The sequence below is a fragment of the Pituophis catenifer genome, unplaced genomic scaffold, assembly GCF_029215685.1.
Source record: "Pituophis catenifer annectens isolate HBS135680 unplaced genomic scaffold, rPitCat1.0.hap2 SCAF_8, whole genome shotgun sequence".
Taxonomy (NCBI): domain Eukaryota; kingdom Metazoa; phylum Chordata; class Lepidosauria; order Squamata; family Colubridae; genus Pituophis; species Pituophis catenifer.
The window spans coordinates 56144857-56169633 of record NW_027256888.1 but is presented as its reverse complement, the minus strand read 5'-3'; the positions used below and the strand labels follow the sequence as shown (position 1 = coordinate 56169633).

At 37.1% G+C, this 24777-nt stretch overlaps 1 protein-coding gene across 1 annotated transcript in view; it reads right to left on the bottom strand.

The window, feature by feature from the left end:
• Positions 1-24777, bottom strand: part of FHIP1A (FHF complex subunit HOOK interacting protein 1A) — a 45910-nt gene that overhangs the window by 8138 nt on the left and 12995 nt on the right. The window contains exons 4-8 of the mRNA XM_070948776.1: positions 24617-24703; positions 17230-17397; positions 12314-12393; positions 10010-10197; positions 6415-7458 (exon numbers count right to left, since the gene is read on the bottom strand). Of these exons, the coding sequence (XP_070804877.1) occupies positions 6415-7458; positions 10010-10197; positions 12314-12393; positions 17230-17397; positions 24617-24703 (1567 nt within the window). The remainder of the gene's footprint in view (positions 1-6414; positions 7459-10009; positions 10198-12313; positions 12394-17229; positions 17398-24616; positions 24704-24777) is intronic.

The window sequence follows — 24777 nt, the reverse complement described above, 5'->3', positions numbered from 1 at the left end:
GCCGGGACACATATATGCACTGGAAGCCAGACGATCATCTTCCCGGTGCACACATGCGCACCAGGCAACTGCTTTTCCAGTTTCCTGCACTCCCGCGTGTATGAAGACCAGCTGCCCGGTGTTCTGGAACCTGGAAGAACAACGGGCGATGGCTTGCATGCCCAGAAAGATAGCTCTGTGTGCCACTCCTGGCACGCATGCCATAAGTTCACCATCACGGGCCTATACTGTTATTTTTCACAGAATGGAATGGGGCAAAGTAATCCCACTCTCCTTTTATCTTCCTATAGTTTGCCATACTTTACAAATGTCACTCAGGATTGGCATATTGCATTGATGGAACTAGCCAAGATTGGTTTTGGGTTACAGATGTTTTGTTACTATGCAAGACAACATTATCAGTGGAGAAAATTTGAGGAAGGGAGATTGGCAGAGATTATGCATGCATCTGTCTTGCCTGCTTGCATGGTGCTACAAGTGAACGGTGTTCTTCAACTGAATGATGTCTTGTTGGTAGATTTTGACTTGCAAGATGACATCTTTGTCTTGTCTGTGAAATCAGCTTTTTTTTTTTTTTTGATGGGATGGCTCACTGAGAGGCTATTTTCTTTCCCTGTGATTGTTGAATTTGTTTAGATTTTTATTACTGATTCCATAAAATGGATCTATCTATTAATATCAGAATTAGTTGATTACTTTGTGATATGGGGAAAATATTGAGGGTTGCTCCATGCACTACTTCTGGGTCTTTGGATATGTTATCAGATAGGTCTATACACAGGTTTTAAGTCTTTATATCTATGGATCACTGTTTGGCTAGACTGTCATTCTTTCTAAAAGTGCTCTCGCACTTTTCATATCTAATAACAGAAAAACATTACAATTCAACAGTCACAAAAATGGAACAATATCCTCCCAGCAAACAATTCCATCATACAGAAATCAACACTGTCAATCACACAGGAAGCAATCAACACAGATTGGAGCATCATCTTATCAGGCAAAAAAAAAAAATCTACAAGAACGCATCAATCAATTGCAAAACAATATCGGCCAATAAAATCATTGCATTGGAGCACATACAAAGCAGGCCGGAGAGAAAGACCAATCAACAAATCAACTGAACTCACTTCTCCTAATTCATACATTACATGAATTCATACATTCATACATCCTGTTACCCAGAAGGGAAATCTGTATTCCCAAAACCATCCTCAGATAATAGCAACAGTGTAGTATTCCAACTTGAGCTACATATGTTCAGTGAAATTGTAAAACCACATAAACAAAATCAGTATGTAGGTGACAGTAAAGGACAAAAACGAATCCTTCATTTTTGTTCTATGTAATTCTCAAATCAAAGATTAATGTTTAGGGACATTTAACATTACTTGGTTAACATTATACATAGTATATGTGCTTTAGTATTGTTTTGTATCATTTATTATTCCATTCCCATTATTCTGATTGTTTGATTGATAGATAGTATGTACTAGTCATAAATGAGCTGCGGTGGTACAGTGGTTAGAGTGCAGTACTGCAGGCTACTTCTGCTGATCACCGGCTGCCAGCAGTTTGGCTGATCGAATCTCACCAGGCTCAAGGTTGACTCAGCCTTCCATCCTTCCGAGGTCGGTAAAATGAGGACCCAGATTGTTGGGGGCAATATGCTGACTCTGTAAACCGCTTAGAGAAGGCTGGAAAGTACTGTGAATTGGTATATAAGTCTAAGTGATATTGCTATTGCTATAAAACTCAAGACCAAAATAAATGTATTACATATCAAATATAGATATAGATAGCTGGTAGTATTTCTAAGCCATTTTAAAATCTGACCTGGACAAGAGCATAAAAGTGATGTTTGTCCCTTGACAAAGTAAACAGTGCAAACATCCAACAGAGACTCTTATTTTTTAAGGCCCAAAATCAGCAATAGCACTTAGACTTATATACCGCTTCATTGTGCTTTACAGCCCTCTCTAAGCGGTTTACAGAGTCAGCATACTGCCCCCAACAATCTGGGTCCTCATTTTACCCACCTCGGAAGGATGGAAGGCTGAGTCAACCTTGAGCCGTGGTGAGATTTGAACTACCAAATTGCAGGCAGCCGGCAGTCAGCAGAAACAGCCTGCAATACTGCACTCTAACCACTGTGCCACTGTGGCAAAGGTCAGGGAGGACGTGCAAAGATGCACAGGCAGTAATGGGTTCCACTTATCTTCGCTACCGGTTCGGAACTGGGAGCGTGCACATGCGCACATTTGTTTTGCTCGCACACGGTGCTTCTGTGCATGCGCAGAACCTTCTGTGCATACGCAGAGCATCCATGATGATGTCCGAGCGGGTTGGCAGAGCCTCCCGCCGCCACCACTACCAGTTCTCCTGAACCGGGGCAAACCGGTAGAAACCCACCACTGCACAGGAGGTGTTACAATGATTGGGGAAGGGGGCAAGGGGGGGGGGATAAAGGTGGTGCAGTGAAGCTCCAGAGGGTACGTGCAACAGTGTGAAGCAGTGTGGTGAGCATAAAAGTATGGGAGATGGACAGGTGGGGAAGACTTAACCCAGTGACTTGCAACCTTGTTTCCTGCTTCTCCGTTGACTTTCTGGGGAAATTGGCAGGGAAAGTCACAAATGGCGATCACGTGATTGAGGGGTGCTGCAATTAATCCTAAGGGTAAGGCTGTTGCTAAGCACCCAGATCACAATCACTTGACTGCAGGGAAGCTGGAACTGCTGAGCCTTTGAGGATTGGTCATAACCATCATTCATTCAGTGTCAATGTAACTTTGATCACTGAACGAATGACTGCAGACAGAATGGGAATGCTTCTGAAGAAATTTACAGGTAATCCTTGATTTAAGACCACAACTGAGCCCAAAATTTATGTTAAGTGAGAAATTTGTTAACTGAGTTTTCCCTCATTTTATGGCTTTTCTTGCCACATTTGTTAAGGGAATCACTATTAAATTAGTACCACAGTTGTTAAGTGAATCTGTTTTTCTCGTTGACTTTGCTTGTCAGAAGGTTGCAAAAGGGGATTGCATGACCCCGGGACACTGCAACCGTCATAAATATGAGTCAGTTGTCAAGCATCCAAATTTTATTCAAGTGACCGAAGGGATGCTGCGAAAAATGTGTGAAAAATGGTCATAAGTCACTTTTTTCAGTGTTGTTATTGTAACTTTGAACAGTCACTAAACAAACTGTCGTAAGTTGAGGACTACCTGTACTATGATACATACAAATAGCCTATTATTAAACTAATTTCCAGCAATTGTGACAAAAAGAGATTTATAGGTTTTGTACTTTTTGCAATAAAAAGTAAATTAGATTAAAAAAAAAGGTTACCCACAACTCACCGTACAGTCTTAAAACTTATTTGGTTCCTATTCATAGTAAAAGTTGTATTTGTTACATTACATTCCCATTTTATAATGATAATTGTGCCCTTGTTAATAGGTAAGTGAGCAGTGAGCATTACTTTATAAATAATTAAAAGCACAGATGTTATATTAGTCAAAACGTAGAAAGCATTCGTGTCCACTCAGTTCCATACTTGCTGCTTATTCCCCGACCGACAAATTCTATTTCCACATTATACTGTGGAAAAGGAACAATGAATCCTCTCCATTGTGCCTGTGCTCTGCCATAAAACTAGCAGACAGTTTTATTTTTATTCATATTTTATAGATGAATAGTCATTAGAAAATGCCTTGCCATATATTGCCCAAAAAGAGGATGAATAGAATAAATGCAGATTTTAAAACAACTATTAGAACACATCAAAGAAAGATAACAAACTTGTCATACAATACAAAGAAATCTTTCCACATTATACTCCTGTCAAAACTGAATTAAGGTTTGTAAAATCAACCCATCTACTACCATTATAAAAATTAAAATTACTGTTTGCTTTCTGTTTTCTCTAATGGGTGAAGATTAATAGAATCTATGAAAGTTGAAATAAAAATTCAGGTTGAATAGATTATGGAAATCAACAACAGAAGTACATGCTTGCTGATAGCACTGTAATATAATACTGTACATCATTCCCTTATTGTGTCTCTTTACTTCTCAATAATTTTTTCCTTTTTTTAAAAGTGTGCCAATCTATTCCTGTTGGTAATTAGTTGGTTATAACATTCATGCCTTGGAACAAAACAAGATTCAAGCATGCATCCAGATTTGTTTGTTCCTTTTATCTTTTTGTCCTTGCAATAACATACAGTACAAGGTTGCTAGAATAACAATCAGAGCATTGCCATAAGTCATATTTCAAAACTACCATGTCACACCTCAACAAACATCTCACAAATATCTATGTCCCTAGAGCAGGGGGTTGGACTAGATGACCTGCAAGGACCCTTCCAACTCTGTTACTGTTACAGTTAAAAAGTAACTACCGTGTTTCCCCGAAAATAAAATCCTGTCTTATAATTGTTTGAACCCGAAATAAGAACTGAGCCTTATTTTCTGGGAGGTCTTATTATTTTGGGACACGTGGAGGAAATCAGAGGAAATGGTGGAGACCGGCTGTGCATGCATTTAAATATTTTCAGGGAGGGGCTTATTTTAGCGCATGTGCTCAAAAGCTCGATTGGTCTTATTATCAGGGGATGTCTTATTTTTGGGGAAACAGGATATAAACTTATTTTTAAACTAAGGCAGACAGTATATTTGCTTAAGTATCTTTAATCAACATACAGAAGCTCTTGGCCAGGGGTATCAAACACAAGACCCGTGCAGCCATCCTGGAAAATGTAAGGAGCCGGCCTGCGTCACTTCAGCCCAGTCTACCCAGTGCGAAGAGGAAACATTGGGCCAGCGTGGCTTCAGCCCAGTCTATCCAATGTGAAGAGGAAACATGCCAGCAATTTGGGGAGTGGCGGCAAGCTGACCACGCCCACCCAGTTGGCCACACTTGCCTGACCCCCCCCCAGAAGTTAACCACAGGCCTGATGCTACCCACAACAAAATTGAGTTTGACACCCCTGCTCTTGGCTCATATGGATGCAAGAATCCAGTGACCTGTGAAGAAAAAGACTGCCTGGAATTCTCTCCAGTTGATGGTTTTATTGGGTGAGTTTTACATCACAGATCTAAACTCTAGGATTTGAGGCATTCATATTGGAGTATTTTCCAAGAACTTATAAAATCTATTTAAAAAATGCTTTCTGATGCTACAAAGTGACTTGCTGCATTATGAAAGAAAGATACGTGTCACTTGAAAGCAGATGGAATATTCTGCAATCCTACAGAACGGGTGTCAAACTCGATTTCATTGAGGGCCACATCAGGGTTTTGTTTGACCTCAGGGAGCCAGGGTGGGCATGGCCAGTTCGACATCACTCGTGTTGGGGGTGCCTAAGCGTTCTGCCAGTGAAAACGGGCTCCCGAGCTCCAGTTTCAGCCGCGACAGCCTCCTGCAACCCTCTGCCAGCAAAAACAGAGCGCGAGCTCTGTTTTCACTGACATGGGCACCGCAGGCCAGTCCCTTGCTGTTTCCAGGGTGGCCCCACGGGCCAGATCTAAGCACCCCATGGGCCAGATTTGCGGACCTTGAGTTTCACACCCCTGCTACAGAATATTCACACTGATAAAGCATAATCCCTGTGGAGGTGATTGTGGCAAATGCTGACCACATGGTAACAGAGCTGCCATCTAAAACGTGCTAAAACGTGAACGCAAAAACAATTTCTTCTTTCAATTTCTATTTAATACTTTGAGGAGTAATTGTTAAATTAAGAATCTGTTTTTTTCTGTAGCAATTTCTCCTTATGAACATGTAACATATAATTTAAGACTAATAATTAAATGTGTCTTTCTTTTAAAGTATGTAGGCCTACAGCCCGAAATGATGTCACCATTAGAGATTTTCTATACAGGAAATATAAATCCAAGATGATTAAGTAGACTGCAGGTAGTCCTCGATTTACAACAATTCACTTAGTGACCGTTCAAAGTTACAACGGCACTGAAAAGTGACCTGGGACCATTTTTCACACTTATGACCGTTGCAGCATCCCTATGGTTATGTGATTTATATTTGGATGCTTGACAACTGATTCACAATTATGACAGTTGCAGTGTCCTGAGGTCATGTGATCACATTTTGCAACCTTCTGACAAGCAAAGTCATTGGGGAGACCAGTTTAATTTAGCAACCGGGTTACTAATTTAACAACTGCAGTGATTCACTTAACAAATGCAGCAAGAAAAGTCATAAAATGGGACAAAACTCACTTAGCAACGAAAATTTTGGGCTCAACTGTGGTCGTAAGTCGAGGACTATCTCTATTTTAAACAAAGAGAACAATAAAATGTATACATGCAAAATAATATAGCAACACCTGTTATTCATATCTAGAATTTTAGATAGCGTGATTGGCTTAATAAATTAGAAAACTGTACCTGTAAATGGGATATTCTGGACTCTTGCAGGGTTGCTGGGCCAGGCATCTTTTACCCCAAAGGGAGAGGGCACACTTTCTGCTGATGGAGTATCTGCTGAAAAGTTTTCAAAATCTTCTTCCTCTTCAATAGGGGATACTGGATCAGGAATCAGCAGTTTCAGTTCTACAAAGCCTGAGGAGTTTGAGTCCAATTCTTTAATGATGTTATCACATTCGGAAATAAAATCTTCACTGTCAGGACTCAACAACTTCATGTTAGTGTTATGATCTCCTTCCGGGGAAGACAATGTCTGCTCCAAATCAGGTTGCAGAGTCGTTTCGTCAATGCTGCCTTGGGTTTCATCTTTTGCTTGTTGGATCAGATTTAAATTTTTCATATTGCGCTCCTCCAAGTTTAAATCCGATGTGGGACTTTCTAGAGGACCATTGGTAGAGATAGCATCTGGATTGTCTACATCTGCAGCTTCTGATATTAAAGGTTTCTCCTTTAAGCGGTCTACTTCCTGTGCATCCTTTTCAGCGCATAGCCTATAAACCATGACATCATCCTGAAAGTCTGATTCTTCTATGTATGATCCTTTGATCAACATGTTAGCATTTTTCTTCATTTCTTGAATATGCTTTGGGGGTTCTGCAGGAGGTTGGGCATTAAACTCGTCATTATGCTGGGGAGATCCTGTATCAGAATCTGGAGAGATCCCAGTATCATAGCTATCATCCCATTCCAGCTCCAGTTGTGTCTTTTCTCTCAGTGGTCTCACCTGAGAAGAGACATGATTACTAGGTGTTCTGTGTTGCAGTTGGAAAATAGGCTGATCTAGGCTTTTACCATCTTCTTCAACCAAAGCTTGGATAAAGGTATATGGATTGGGATTTTCCCCATCATATGGAGCAGACCAAACTTCACAATCTTTCATACAGTGCAGTATGAGAGTTTGAGCATCCCAAAGGTACTGCAGGTAACTGATATCAATAGTTTTCCCATATTTCACAATACATGCGGAATCTGCAATGCTCTTCCTAGAGGGCTCTTCGGTGGAATCTGCAATGCAGCAACAAAAAAGTTACAGGGAACTAAGGGGAAATACTAATCTTCATTCAGACATAATTATTAATCATCTGTTTACATGGGTATCACAGCTGTAAATCACATCAATAAATAGTATAATTAAACAAGATGCAGAATTGATGCTAAGTATTTGAATGAGCTCAAAGAGAGAATATTAACTGTCACACTGTCTCTAAGTTAGCTAACCTCTCCCTATTTGTTTTGCACTGTGGTTATTATATTTTTGCTTATTATTTATACTTGCAAATGTATCCTTTGCAAAATATGATTTTCAACAAATTACTCCAATAGTTTGCATTACCTGCATTGCCAGCAGGTAAACTCCTGCATATCAAAATCCTTGTGGTGTATTAATATAAAATCCTGGTCTGTATTTCTGCTACAAAAACACATCCTACCGCTGGAAAAATGAGGCATCTGCCTTTTTTTTTTTCTGAAAGAGACAAAATAAAAAGAACCCAATTCTATTTTCTAAGGTTTATTATTACCTATCTAGGGATAAGCCCTTTAGGTCTCACCTGGACCTCTGCATATGAGACAATTTCTACTTACAAAATTCTTGACAATGGGCATCCAATGGTGGGATTCTAATGTTAAAATCTAATCTTCTGGCAGGGGGCTAGTTTGGAAAACATTGTTATATAAGTTACTGTATTTAACATGATACAATATAGAAGAACTGCATGGTAGAGCAGTGCCCAAGTGGCACATCAATTTTTATGATCCTAACTTTAATCTTATTTAAGTGTAATGGCTCAATAAGTCTCAAAGTATAACAAGAATAATTGCTTTTGTTTTGTAGGGAATAAATGAAATTTAATAAAAATATAAAAGGTCATTAGGTTTTGCATACTGGCAAAAGAAAATATACTTTTGTGGTGTGGAATGACTGGATAGCTCCAGAACATTTACTGCTGACATTAAATAAACTCAGTGAATTATTTTTCATCATAAAGAAATATTTCTTTGTCTGACTAAATTGTCAAACCATAAACACAAAACAATGAGAAGTTAAAGTTCACGCCACTAGTCACTATACAGGAAATTTCCAACAAACTTCCATAAATTATTTCAGCCGACCTATGACCAAGTTGTCCTGAGATATTTATGATGCCCTTGTAGAATAAATATGAAAGCTTCAAGCAACTGGCTTGAGTTTTATTGGTTTGCATGGGTGAGATTTTTTTTTTTTGTCATAGGGAAATGGCTGCATTTTTCTTAAGTCAGAAAAGGAGATTTACATCTTTCTGTTTAGGTGCCATTTTTCAACTTGAGAACCCATATATTTCTATCTTCATTAATGATCACAATAAACCCAGACAGGCAAGTTAAGCTGAATGGAAATGCTATCCATTCAGCTCTCTATAATGCTATCAGATGTTTGTGACAAAGCACTGGAACTATGGTTCCACGGAAAAACAACAGATAATAAATACAGAGGCACATTTATGATTGCTTTTTTTTCCGTGTGTCCTGCAAAATGAAACAGCGTCCTTAAAAATGTACTCTTTCCCATCCTCAGAGACATGTATTCTATAATCTACGCAGTGTCTCAAAAATCACACAAATATGCAATAGCACAATTTGACATGATTCAGTCCAAATATTATTTGCCATTAAATCAATGCCGACTCTTAGCAACCACCCAGGTATACTTTCTCAAGGATGAACTCAAATGTTACATAAACTCTAGTTCTTTTGTTCCAAAAGCCATTTTACTGGACCTTTTCTGTGGTTATAGGCAACCATGTTTATTAGCATTATATGTTTTAATGTGGTTTCGAGTTGGAGTTCTTGTGCAAAGCTCAGAATCCATGTGTATTGAGGCAATACGTAAATACTGAATTATTGGAATACAGAGCACTGGATCTGGACTATCAAACATGACACAACTTCTCGCCCATTTTTTGGCATTCTTAATGTTATCAATTCTTGGACAAGTTTCTTTTTCTGTAAAGTAATAATTAGTGTTGTATGGCAAACAAATATGGTAAGAAAGTATTTTTAGCCCACATTAAATAGAATTTGGGACTGACAAGTTATTCTGCTATGTGTTATAGAACATGAAATGATTCTTTTCTTAGGTGTAAAAGTCAATCAAAAACAACAATGACCACAAATATGTCTTCCTTTCCTTGACTAAAATAAGCTCTTTATTGTTCTTTTATGACCCCAGAAATAGTTGCTTGAGTTTTTCACATTAAGTATCTAATAATGGGGCATGTTCTGGGCAGTACTAATCCCAATCTAGGCATAAGACAAATAAGATTTAAAATCTTTACATTTAAGATTTGTGAATCACGTAAACCCCCCAAAAAAAGTATAATTACCATTGATTATCTAGATACAGCATACATTTTAAGAGGGGTTTGATTACTACCTTTACTTAAATTTGTAAATCAAATTCCTTTGTAGACTAAACTAATTTTCTACAACATTTCCAAATATGAATATTGGTGTGGAAAAAAAATCAAATTCAACTTAATATAAGGATTGTGTTTTTAGAAAACAGATCAATGTTTACCTTCCCCATGATTATTTTTTTTCCAGAGAATATAATCTTTTTCTTGCTTTTCAAAAGTCAGAGTAATGCCACTTGAACAACAGACAGGAGTCAAGGCAAGCAGCTTAGCAGCAGATACAGAATACCAATCTCTCTCTTTCACAGCTCGTCTCTGGCTGATCATGATGTGATTGCAGGGTATCAGGTACCTAGAACAACAAGAGGCTATCATCAAACTAAAATAGCAGAGAGAAAGAGAAAAAGTATCAAGGGTGCCTTATTTGTTATTTAGATTAAAACACACCCAAAACCATTTTTTTACAGAATAGCTAAAGATTAGGCTGCTGAGCAGATGCTATGCCTGTGATATGTAAAAATAAAATAAAAGACTGCATTTTTGGTGGTAGAAGTATCAGGATACTGTGACTTCCTGAGTCGTTAATAGTGGGCCAAGTGAAGCAGCTATTCAAGATAGACTTTGGACATGGGTTTTAGAGAATTTTCCATGACTTCTCTCAGCCAGGAAGATGAGCATCAAAAGAAACTTGTACTGTGGTTGAAGACAGTGGTTTCAATGCAACAGGTGCATCACGTCTCACTTGGCATTATGGTCATGACGAGGCAACAAAGAGGAGAGGATTAACGTTATCCAGAATAGTTCCTATTCATCCAGTATCTCCTATTCATCTTTTCAGGAAAAGATTACAAACTTGGAGTAATTATTATGCCACCTAATTAATTAGCTTTAACATGGCCTGGAAAAAAAACAGATATATGGTGTCCATTTAGCTAATCACTGCAAATCAATTGGGTTGACAAAAATAAAAGCGGAATGCTTTGTTTCACCAGCTTATATAGACAATCAAATGATGATGAAGGAACATTTTCTTGTGCTGCCAAGGTATTTCCTGAGCTGGAGATGGGCTGGAAAGCATAAAGTATTAGGAGAAGAACAGATTCCCAATCTCTTCTAAAATATGTTCCTTCCATTAATCACCCCCATCTTTCTGAAGATAGTGTCTCCAATTTCAAAAACTGGCCAACTCAGGAGGAAAAACTGCATGAAGACTGGACGTAAGTGATACCTCATTTTCCTTTTGGAAGGCACAAGGACTAAAACATGAGATTACATATTGCCTACTGTACATACAAAGGTGAATTGGGTCATTCAACAGCTATGTGAATTTAGGAAAATGTAACTTTTCAACCTTGTCGCTTAATTTCTAACAATGCTTTCCTGCCCTTCTCTTAAATTTCTGATAAGCCTCTTTCAGCCAGTTAAGAGGTCCTGTTTTTAAATAAATTCCCCTTTTTTCTACATACTGAATTTTGCATTTATGCCTATGGTATAATTGATCATTAGAAGGTAGGCCTTCTCTGCTGGAACCCTTGTTTTGTGGAATATTCTCTCCTCAGAGTTTACAATGATCCCAACCCTGTCGGTCTTTCATAAGCTTTAAAAACTTAGATGTTACCCAGGCCTGGGGCATGGAATGTATTAAGGGCCCCATTAACTAAGGGCTTTACTGCTACTTAGTTAACTACCTCAAATGTTGTATGTAGTTTTTGTTGTTGGTCTTATTGTTTTAGGTGTTTTAGTTGTTTTAACTCTTATTGTTTTTTTTTTAATTGCAAAAGTTTTACAATTACATTTTCACCCCTTTCCCCCCCCCCTCCCTCTGCCCACCCCAAACTTCCCAACCTCCCTATCCCTCCCTAACCCTCCCCTCCCCCCGGACTTCCACACAATGTACTTATATCAGGTAAAAAAAACCCCTTGATATAAAACTTATATAAAACTTGAACCCCTCCCTCCTCCTTGTAAATTTTCATCTTCATTACACTAAAATATTTCTATCTTAAGATATTATTTTCAATTAAAAGCTATTTGGTACTTCCTAGTTTGATATTTGTTCTGAACATAATCTATCCACTTTTTCCATTCCCATTCATAAGTCTCTTGTGAACAGTCTTTTAAAAATGCTGAGATCTTCGCCATCTCTGCAAAACTGGCCATCTTCAAAATCCATTCCTCAATCGTGGGCAAAACTTCATTCTTCCAATATTTACCTATCAATAATCTTGCAGCTGTTATCATGTACAATATCAACTTTGTTTCACCCTTAGTAAAACCCTTAACTATACCCAATAAAAACAATTGTTTTTATTGTTTTAGAATTGTAAGCCAAGTCATGTGGCTGAGATGGGTGGCTATAGAAAATGAATCAATCAAACAAACAAACAATATATATATTAAGTAACCCCAAGATATCAATTTTCACAGTAATTTGCACTGTAATATCAGAAAGGAAAGTTTGACTTTACCTTAAAACTAGCTGCAACATCACATCTTCACAATGCAAACTGATAAGTGTTTTGAACAATGCCAAGGACACCACACAAAGCTAGGAAACGACAAGCACAATATGAATGCATGATTTTTCATCCTTTCCAAGGTAAAAAAAAAGAAAAAAACCATACATGCAAATAGCACCCAAACTGAATTGCAGTACATTTGAAAGGAATTATATAAATGTTTTACTTTGTTACATATCTCCAGAACAATTAAATTAGTACTCCTAACAGCATAAACCAAAGATAAAGAGAGATATATGCTGGGATATGGGAAAAATAATTCTAAGGGCAAGAAAAAGAAAAGAACTGAGATATGATTTGAAAGAGAATTAAACTGTAATTAAGTTCAATATGCTGGAACATTAGCATGACAATTTTGCTCTGTTTAAATATGGATCTTAAACTGAAAATGGCTGTTATTTCTAATATGAAAAACTATGTTAATAGTAGACAGTATATATCTATTTTATTTAATCAAAATTACAGGTCATCTTAAAAAGCCAGTTTAGTTAGTGGGTGTAATGGGTAATGCCAGCTGAATGACCTTGTAGCAGTTATTTTCTCCCATCCCTAGGATTCAGGCAATGGCAAACCACTTCTGCAATAATTTGCCAAAATAACTGAAGCAACATAATATGGCAGTCTCTGAAAAACAGACATGACTGAATGGAAAAAACAAAAAAGGGCCACACCCATATTCTGGGCTGGACTCCATCTAATGTTTCCTGAAAGCCATCTAGTCAGGTAAGATTGGACCAAGAAAGAATGACTGGTCCAAAATTACCACATAAATCAGCTTATATGGCAACGGATGAGCATAATCCTGGGTATCTCTGCTGTTAACTATTCATAGAAATAAATCCTGTGGTTAAGTTATACAACAAACAAGTCATTTAGCATCATTTATTTATTACGGCATGATTCCAAAGAACAATACTTCATAACACCCAAACTATTTATCAAACCAACACAGTTCAACAAAGACAACACTGGCAATTTGGCTGTTGAAACTGAGAGTTTTAGAGTAAATCTGCTTTGGAACTGGAATCATTGCAGAATATGTATGTGCATACATACCACCCTCAATCATATTTATTTTGCCCAAAATAAAGTGTCAAGGGGAGAGGCAGGAATGCAGACTGAAGCAAATGTTTTTATTTACTGCTTCAGAATCCTATTGGAATCTGCTACCATGTTAGCTATTTTGGGGGCATAAGTAACATACCACAATTACTCAGAAGAGGCAACACTCAGGGGGAGGGCCTTCTCTGTGGGAGCCCTTGCCCTGTGGAATGAACTGCCCCCGGAAATGCGTAAGATCTCCGACCTCCGTGTATTCCGCTGTGCCCTCAAGACCCTGCTGTTCCGCCAGGCTGGGCTATCAATATAAAGATTTTAAATTGGGTGTTTTAAATTTGGGTTTTAAATCTGAGATGAAATTATTTAATAATTTTAATTATTTTTAAATTGATGTCTGTCTTTGTGCCTTTAATAGGCTGTACACCGCCCTGAGTTCTTCGGGAGAAGGGCGGTATAGAAATAAAATTGATGATGATGATGATGATGATGATGATGATGATGATGATGATGTAATATCTTGTATTTCTATTTATACTGGCAATCCAAAGAAGTAATCAAGCTGGTCATGTGGATATTATTATTACTGATGACACTGGATCAAACAACATTATACTAAACAAGTGTTTGGTTTCATGAAAATGGACCACTTAATTCTAATGTCAGGGTTCTTGTGAAAACCAACTCTGAAGGTTACCGCGGTTTTCACCTAATTAGAAGTAAAAAAACTTTCCCCTTCCCCAAAACAATCACATGGTCCAATTAAGGTGCCATCCGGTTGCCTGGTAATATCACTCCTCCTCTCTTGGACCAGCTGTGAGAAGTCCTTGGTTCCCAGGAGAAAGTATTTTGTTTTGGCTACAAAACCCCATCTATCTCTATTCCCCGCTCCCCTATCCCTCAGCTCCAGTGTGGCAACACTGAAGCCTCAAAATGGCTTCAGTCAGGTCAGCTTCAGAGTTCAGATCTATTTCTCTAAAATTGGGTTAGTGAAAAAAATTATATAGATAATTTCAAACTTTTAAAAAATCAGTATCATTAGTGTTTTATGCAACTACATATATTCTGTGTTATGTATTTAACGGCTATAAACACCCCCCCCCCCAAATGGTCTAATGAAGTAACAAAAAAAATAAATCAGTTTTATACTGCTGAATGGCTGATTTTATTGCCAACTTGTGATTGTATTGTTGTTTGAATTAATTGTTTGGTTGTTTTAATTATTTATACAATTAAAGTTTATTGTATTTCTATGGTTATTTTCATTGAAAGGAAGAAGAGTTTAGGATTTGATGTAAGTAAAATAATTGGACACAAGGCTAAATAAATAATAAAATAAACAGTATCATAAAAACTTTACAAATAGATGCAAAATACCATGCCTGAGCATCCTAGCTTAAATTTAGAATCAGAGTTAAAAGAGGTTAAATCTCTCAACAAGTTTCCCTTGAAATTAAGAACTTTTTAAAACACAGGGCTGCAGTATGTAAAATAGGTTTGCATTGAATTTGATTGGACTAGAGGCAATAAACAGAAATCTCTCAGCAACTTCCCACCAGAATCAAAGACAAGGGGAAACTGAGGCAGGAAACACTTTTAAGCATGAATTTGTGTGGCTCAAATATACTTGGGAAGAGGTGTAGAAAGACAGAAGAAAAATGAATAACATAATTTTAGATATGATTCACATTCTTTCGTGGCCAATGGTATAAATGATATTGTTTTATTGGCAGATTTGAGTTTTGAGATGAGGAGAGCTGGAAGAATTTCAAGATTAGAAACAGGCACCAAACCTAACAGAAGCTTGATATATCCATATTTAACCTATTAAAGGCAAAAAGAAAACAAATACAGCAAATTATAGCACTGAAAGGAACTGGTCTGGCTGCCAAATTTTGATGGTGATTATTGATTACTGTTTGTCAGGCCACAAAATGGGAAGTTGGAAATTTAGACTTTAGCTTGTAGGCTGCTCATCCCTGTCTAAAAATATTCATTGTAAATCTGGAATTTTGATAAATGTTCAATGTCACTTAGAGAAAAATAGTTTATAAACATTTTGTATGGTTAGAATCAGATTAAACAGCCTATTCTATAATTACTCATTTATTTCAGTTATATTCATGCAGGTCATCTTCTTGTTATTCAAATTTATTTTTCATGTACAACTATTCTGAATTTCAAATCATTTTCAGCAACAAAGTTATCTTAATACTGTTCTGGATGCTGTAACTATGTTTGCTCAAATGCTTTCATCTTTCAGGGCCATTCTGAAAAAGAACCAGTTGTCCTAATATTGTAGAAGATGACCAGGCTAAGCCTGAGGGAGGAATCAAATGCACCATCAGTCTCGAGTCCCTTCGCACTCAAAAGAGATCTCAGTCCAGCCGACCTTGAATTTTGTTGATTCTTGTCTACAGCCAATTTGCTTTGACTGTTAGTAATTCGGATTCTCATAGAGAGCATAAGCTTGCAATAAACTTTTATATTCATTTGAACTGCCTGGACTCCTGATTTCCTTGGCAACAGTTAGGATATATAAAGTGGGTGGGGGAAATTACCACTGCCAAATGGCAGCCATCTAGAACAGTGTTTCTGAACCTCAGCAACTTTTAAGATTCTGGCTGGGGAACTGGAAGTTCACACATCTTAAACTTGCTGAGGCTAAGAAATGATCTAGACCTGAGGTGTCAAGCTCACGTCGTCACGTCGGCATCACGTGATGTATTGGGACTTCCCCCCCTTTATTAAATCAAGTGTGGGCATGGCCAGTGCGTGACGCATCACGCCCGTGGGTCGGGAGTTTGACAGCCCTGATCTAGACATTTTCCATGATTGCAAATGAACTGCCACTTTATTGAGTAAGTAAAAGACAGAAATAAAGAAGCAAACAACTATGAACAATGCCATTTTCTTAACTAACATAAATACATTTCACCAAAGGAAAACTAAACAAGGCAACTGAACTGCCTAGTATCTCATTATGTTTTTTAGTTCTTTCAAAATAAGTACTCATTCAAACTCAAAAAATACCTTGGCCTAACTCAGAGGTGGGCAACTATGGCCCTTTTATGACTTGTGGACTTCAATTCCCAGAATTCCTGAGCTAACATGGCTGGCTCAGGAATTCTGGGAGTTGAAGTCCACAAGTCATAAAAGGGCCATAGTTGCCCACCCCTGGCCTAACTGAAATTGAGAAGTGCTATATGTGAGTTTGTGTAAGGATTAACCTTTGTATGAAAGGCTATTGGGACCTTTTCATAAGCCATTCAGAGTTCTAAAAAGGAACCAGTATGCAAGAATTAAGAAATAATATACACAGGAGTTATTTATCCACACTTTTGGTTCTGTTAAAACAAGACTGTTTCCAGATCATAATACAGTAATAGTTGGCTATAAGAAACAAAATGCTGGACTAGTTATAAGTGTAGTTTAGCAGAAGCCAGAGTACAAATTGTGCTGTTAAACCTGTATGAGGGGGGCACTAATAGAACAGCTAGCGGAAAGCAACAGAAAATAATAGGTACTTACTCAATTTCAATGAATGGCCTGTTATCTATATTAATACCACATTTTATCTATATGAAACCAGAGTTACACTCATTATATAAGTGATAAGATTTCAATTTATTTTTTTCCTTTTGCTTCCCTTTTTTCTTGTGTAGCATGAGATAGTTGTCCTGAAAACATGGATTTCATTTGGGTTTTTCAAAAATTTCCTTTATCAATGTTTATAAGTTGCATATATATCTAAAACAATTTCAGTAACAACAACAAGAAAGAGCGGACTAGATACCCCAGCCGCTCACCTGAAATGGAGTATTTATCCGGCTTGCAAGAGTGTCCAGGATATGTACATTCTCATGACGGTGCAGAAGGATGAAACGAAGAAATATCTTGAGTAAGGCTGGCTCAGAAACGCTCCGCAAAAAGAGATCTAGGTATGCAGTTGTAGCCATCACTTCTTCCACTGTCACCTAAAAACGAATAATTATTATAATCTATACCAAAATTCAGACTTGTTTAAATTTTTGGAATATCCTGAGTGCTTGACAAATTAATTTAAAAAGTAGTATGAAAAACAAATTACAAAAACAATATAACACAAATAAACATAGGAATATCACTAAGATAAAAACAGCAGTAACACTCAGCACAGTCATAACAACAGTATATATAGCTTTTTTACATTGTAGCAAGTGTGTGGTTATTTATTGTGATGACTTAATCCAGTCAATAAATGCTCAGCTCCATTCAACTGCCCCAAAATAAGGGATTATAAAGTCGTAAAAATAAAATTTAAAAAATGAAAACGAAAAGGCCTTATTACTGTGCTAGAAAATCAAGAATGAAAGTCATGTCGCAAATAAATTAGGGATCGTTTAAAAATTCCATTTTGGAACTGCTATTCATTAGCCCGATGATTGTCTCAGAAACAGTATATTCTACAAAACTCTCAAACTTTCCCTTCTAAATCATGACAATGTGGCTCTTCTGAAAAGATTTGTGGTGCTGATATGCAAACTATTAAACATATTGTTCAAGATTATATATAAATATTGGAATTTATGAAAACCTACTTTATTTTTCTGGCCCCTATGTAGCCAACTATTATTTAACAACTAGAAGAAGTTCTTATAAACTCACAGATTTTAAATTAAAAATACATATATACATTGATTTCTTCCTTTGGCTAAAGTAGGGGTCCTCAACTACCGGGTTGACCTTGAGCCACTACCAGACCTTGAGCTTTTTAAAACCGAGCAACGGAAATGGCAAGTGAGTGTGTGTGTGTGTGTGTGTGTGTGTGTGTGTGTGCGCGCGCGCGCACATCCCCACTCCCATAAGCAGCAGTCTAGCATTTGCCTGTGTGCTCTATTTGCGTGAGCAACAGGCACGTGCCCACTACTCCTACAAATGGAGCAGCACACATTGCGCTTACCCACCACGCACGTGGAACTATCCCCTCTCTCACCCACCCGGCAGTCCGCAAAGCTAGAAAGGTTGGGGAACTCGGGTCTAAAGGATCCAACAGTGCAATGCAAATCTAGAAAAAATGAATTACGTCACTTTATTCTACCATTTCATTGATACACTATATGCCAATTGATAGAAAGTAGTTATCTATAGTGGAACATAAATATATTGGCTATTTAGATACCAAGATCTATTCGCTATTTAGACACTTTTGAATCTCAAGACTCAAATGTCCGCAGGGAAATGCCACAGAAATGTATCTATGTTATACGCGTCTTAATATATTTCATTCGCATGTGGTAGATGTTTATGCTTGTAGTAAAAAAATATGTTATTTTGCAACAAGTTAAAATTATTATGAAGAGGTATCAGGAGCTAAAACGGGTACCCTGCTCAACTGAAAAGGCTTCTAAGCCATGTAAAGTGCAGTTAGTGAAGTAAACTAAGCTAAATTTTGGAACTGATCTTTGTGACATTATCTTCATTAAAAATACAAATGATATGCTCATATAAAAAGTTCAGAAATCAAGTCCTCAGATTCAAAAGAAACTATGGTCTCATGCAAATATTGCCAATTACAGACATTTTAAAACTTCTGTTTAAACCTCCTTTATAAGTAGATTCACCAAGATATAGAAGTTTAAAGATTTTACCAGCGGAGCATTAACTGAAGTTCTGCACAGTATGTTCTCTGCAGGAAATATATTATTTTATAAGATTACTTGTAGAAGCTCAGTGCCTAAAAATCTTGCTAATAGAGTAAACACTTATGCAATAAGCATTCTAGCAGTGGAGCAACTGCTGAGGTATAGCACAGAATGTACAGCAGAAAAAAAATGCTTTTACTTCATTCTTGCAAAATTACTTGGGACTGCATGGTGCTTGGATATGCATTTAAATTTAGCTTAGAGAATAAACTGTTATCTTTGCCAATGAAGTCTTATTAAAAATATGTAAAAATATTCCTCGTGGAATATTCTGTATCTGCATAGTTGCAATTTGTATGAGGCTTTGAGATCTAGTAATATTGAAGGTAATATGTTATATTACAAACCAACAAATCAAATAGGAAGAACGTCATCTGAAAAATCTATTTTACTACAAAGATTACAAGGCCCTGATTATCATCAGAAGGAAAGTCAAGAAATAAAAATGTAGAAATAACATATGAAAAAATCCAGAGACACCTTTCTAGAATATCTTTGAAAAACAATGGTCAAATACATGTTTCTTAAAGCAATATATAAAATTAATCAATAACAGGTGCTGCAAAAAATGTCTTAAAATTGGGCCTTGATTTATGAATAAAAAAACTTACGACCAGAAATCTGGCCCCAATTGCCGATTGTAAGTCCAGAACTACCAAGAAATATACTTTAACTGTAATGATTTACATAATTTCCATAGTGATGTAAATACAGCAATAGTAACATTTATATTAATTTATATAATTTGTATAATAATGTATTTACATAAATTCTATATATTAGTAGAAGAAGGAATTTACATTTTTCTATTAAAGAATTATTCGGTAAAGAAGAATTTACATTTTTACACAATGGTGAAAACAGAGATGAAGATGTAACTTCATACTTAACAAATAACTGGAAATAATGGACAGTTTGTCCTTTGAGTTAAATTGAGCTTGCACTGTATCAGAAAAAATTTCTCAGCAAGCAAAAATTCTAACAGTTAATGAAAAAAAGATTTCTATCATTGACAGTAATTTCTTGTTACATCATCACTTTCTGGGGCATACAATTCTATTCAAATTAGCACAATATTAAAGTGTTCTTTCATTTAAGTTAGTTGACATGACAGACCAAAACAGAGAAATAAATCTTTAAAAATATACATATGTACAAGCGCTAGCCAGAGACAACAGTGACTCAGCTTGGATTACTGATCAGAAATGCCTTTATAATAAAGTTTTGTAGCACGTGGGGACAGGTTAGAGAGAAGCGATCTATCCCAAAAGTTGTCTTTCAGATGTCACTAGAATAATCTAGTCCAGCCCCATGCTGAGTAAAAGATTGCACAGAAAGATGACTATTCTGGTTCTGTTTGAGACTCCTAGCAAAAGACGTTTCCTCACATCATATAACAGCCTGATTCAGGGGCTGACAACCTGCCCATTCTCTCCCATTGTTTCTATAAATGTCTATATTAATTCTGATTCTGACCCTCAAATATGTTCCCCCATTCATTCCCCCTTCTTTATATCAACCCTTGTGAGTGGTGGGTTGCCCCCGGTTTGGACTGGTTCTATAGAACCAGTAGTAAAACTGGCAGAAGGCTCCGCCCACTGACCCGACGTCATCAGAAGCTATCTGCGCATGCATAGGCACGATGCGAACTGATAGTAAAGGTAAGTAGAATCCATCACTGCTTGTTGTAAGATATTTGAAGACTGCTATATCAGCTTTTTTTTTTTTGTAGGCTTAATAGACAAAGACCTTTAACAATTCCTTGGATTTCAGATCTTTTACTAATTTGGGAGCTATCCTTTAAACTTCCTACTACTGTCATTATCCTTTCTGAGCAGTAATAATCAGAAGTTTACTTTTATTTGTTGATTTTTGTTTTTGCATCCAGAACTTGAAACAGACTTTATTGGGCTCTCACCAGGACAGAGTAGATTTTAATTAATATTTGGGGGAGAAGGACTAAACAAAAAAGGAAGATCTATATTCTTACTTTAGTAAACATAATCTTAATCCTGGGGTTCAAGGCTGTATCGTGGCTCTTCTTCAAGTCCACTAGGTGGCAGAAACTCACCTTATCTAGCTAATGTATTTAAAGAGAAAATTAATGATAAAAGCTAGTGTGCATTCAAAATTGCTCTGAGTGTGGAAATAATAAACTGAGACCACTTTTTATTTAATAAATTATTAGAGGTTAATAGCCCTGAAAATTGTATTATCTATTTTGTGTGGGGGGAAAATGTAAGATTGCAATCATATCACTTTTATTAAAATCTCTTAGTAGTAGCTACTCTGAATACACTTTTTTCATCTACAAAATAGAGGTGGGTTTCAGCAGGTTCTGACCAGTTCTGGAGAACCAGTAGTGGAAATTTTGAATAGTTCGGAGAATTGATAAATACCACCTCTGACTGGCCCGCCCCATCTATTTTCTGCTTCCCAAATCCCAGCTAATCAGGAGGAAATGGGGATTTTACAGTATCTTTCCCATGGAGTGGGGTGGGAATGGAGATTTTACAGTATCCTTCCCCTGTCACACCCACCAAGCCATGCCCACCAAGCCATGCCACGCCCACCAAGCCACACCCACAGAACCGGTAGTAAAAAAAATTTGAATCCCACCATTGCTACAAAACCCCTTTCACTTCCTACAAATCCTCTCTACCAATATCAGTGAATCAGTACCGTTATTATGGGGGCAAACTGATAAAAGAGGAAGTTTGGTCCAGTGGTTACAGTATCAGGTTAGAAACCAGGTGATTGTGAGTTCTAGTCCTGCCTTAAGTCACAAAAGCCGGTTGGGTGACCTTGGGCCACTTGGTGTCTCTCAAGCCCAACCCCTTTCTCCCTCTTCTGGAGAAAAGAGCAGGAGGATGGAGTATTAGATATATTTACCACCTATCAGTAGTTCGTCATTTAATAAAGGTGTGATACGTACATGCATACATATATACATACACACACATACACCACTCATCTCTGGTTTGTTGTACACTTCTATCCCATATTAAGACATTTTAAAGATGTGAAAATATTTCATACAAGGAACTTGAAAGTTTTATAATATTCTGAATTTAGAAAGTTTTATATGTAAAAAATGCTGGTATGTTTTTTCTTTCTTGGTAATTTCACTTGTAATTTGACTTTCCAAGAATGAAATGATGAACAAAAGGTATTCCACCTAAAGGTAAAGGTAAAGGTTCCCCTCACACATATGTGCTAGTTGTTCCCGACTCTAGGGGGTGGTGCTTATCTCCGTTTCAAAGCCGAAGAGCCAGCACTGTCCGAAGACGTCTTCGTGGTCATGTGGCCGGCATGACTCAATGCCAAAGGCGCACAGAATGCTGTTACCTTCCCACCAAAGGTGGTCCCTATTTTTCTACTTGCATTTTTTATGTGCTTTCAAACTGCTAGGTTGGCAGAAGCTGGGACAAGTAACGGGAGCTCACCCCATTACGCGGTACTAGGGATTCGAATCGCTGAACTGCCGACCTTTCTATCGACAAGCTCAGCGTCTTAGCCACTGAACTACCGCGTCCCTCTGTATTCCACCTATTGGAACATAAATTTTATTCTTTCTTTATATATTATATATAAAATAAAAAATGTTCTACAAATATTTCTGAAATACTGCTCATATATATTAAGTCCTTTCTGGTTTTTGGAGTAAAAAACCTAAGTTTTTCCACTAATTAAATTTTATTTATTTGGTCACGTGTGGCTAGAAATTAAGTTTGGATTGCAGGCATAACAGTATTAGGAGGCACACAAGCATGCAATCTATTTGGATCCAATAGGCTTACAATTACAATAGGACCACAAAAAGTAATTAATAAGTGGATGTCATAGCAGATTTTGAGAATTAGAAGGTAAGATAAGCAAAATTAAGATTTTTATTAATGTTCTGACTAGCAAGTTATCCCGAAATATTTTCATAAGTTGTTATAACATTCCATCATTTAATAGCTAAAGTGCTTATGCTATAAGAATACATTTTGAAATACCAATCTACATTTGAGGTAACTGCTAGGTTCTAATTTAAATTTCCCGTCTATCTTGTTATGTTTATGGGTCGCCATCTGGAGATCAACATGTTTATTTAGGCAATAGATTCAAAACATGTTGAGAAAAAAGATGAGAACATAATTAACAATGAAGTTTGTCAAGAAATCCTTTGTCAAGAAGATCCATATATTTTAAAATTAATTATTCGAGTTATTAAAATGATTTTTCATTTATTTCAAGTCTTTAAAAAAGTATACAAAAGATTTACAATACTAAAAGAGAGAAGGCAGAGGGAATTACTTACCCACATACCATTATATTTTTCTAAATATAAAAAAAGGCTTTATTAGGAACAAAGAAAGGTTTCAGTACCCTTATAGTGAATAAAAGACTACACAATAATCAAGAGCTAATGAAAGTTCTGCATATAAATGGAAACATTCAGTTAAAAGTGAATGCCTGTTTTATTAAATTCTTCAAGTGAAACAAACATTTGTCCTTAGTTCAACATATCAATGAAATATCAGGACCGGAAGTAGAATTATGAACCTATGTATGAACAAACTTTTCATATTCGGTTCATTTTTTTTCTTACTCCTGTAATCCAGGTTGTGTTAGTCAAGCCTCTTGCATAATGAAATTACACATTACTGCTATAATGCAGTATATCTGCATTGTTGCCAAAAAATATATTAAAAGCCTCTGTATTAAAAACATGCCAGCTTATGAATTGGGATATTATCTACTTGACATCTCATTCATCAAATTTTAAAAGAATACTTTGTTTTACTGAAGACAAGTCACTTTTTGCTTTTGTTTTTTTCCCCTTCCATTAAATTGCATCAGGTTCCTGGAAACTGCCTGGCAAGTCTCTGCAATTTTTTTAGCAAGGTTTTCCACTGCCTTCTTTCTAGATCAGAGGTGTCAAACTCAAGGGGTTTGCTTAGATCTGGCCCACGGGGCTGCCCTAGAAACAGCAAAGGAACGACACGTAGTGCCTCTGCCAACTCCGTTTTTGGTCACGATGGCCTCCTGCAGTCCTCTGCCAGTGAAAATGGAGCTTGGGGAAACCACATGCACATACACCCCAAGCTTTGTTTTCACTGGCAGAGGGCTGCAGAAGTTTGTCGTGGCTGAAAACAGAGCTCGGGAGCCCATTTTCGCTGACAGAGTGCCATCATAGGCACCTCCGACATGAGTGACCTCAAGCTGGCCAAACACACCCACCCCCGAGGTCAAACACAACCCTGATGCGGCCCTCAATGAAATCAAGTTTGACACTCCTGTTCTAGGGCTGAGAGAAAATGATAGGCCAAGATCACCCAAGCAGGCTTTGTGAGCAAGGCAGGGCTAGAACTCACAGTCTCCTGGTTTCTAACCTCATGCATGACCACTACACCAAAATGATTCTCTGCTTTTGTATTCTCCACCAAATTCAAAGCCCAAATATTGAATTTATATTAATTTAGCTTTATGATTCATTGACTAAAATGTATTATTTATCACTAACCTTATGGAGAGCTGGGGCCATAACTGGGACCAAAAATCCATTGTAAATGTAATTCACAAGCTGGTTACGAATCAAAGAATGTGCCACCTAAAAATGGAAAGAGAAAGAGAAGGATATACCTGAAATAATAAATAAGCATTTACTTTCCCACTGTGCAATTT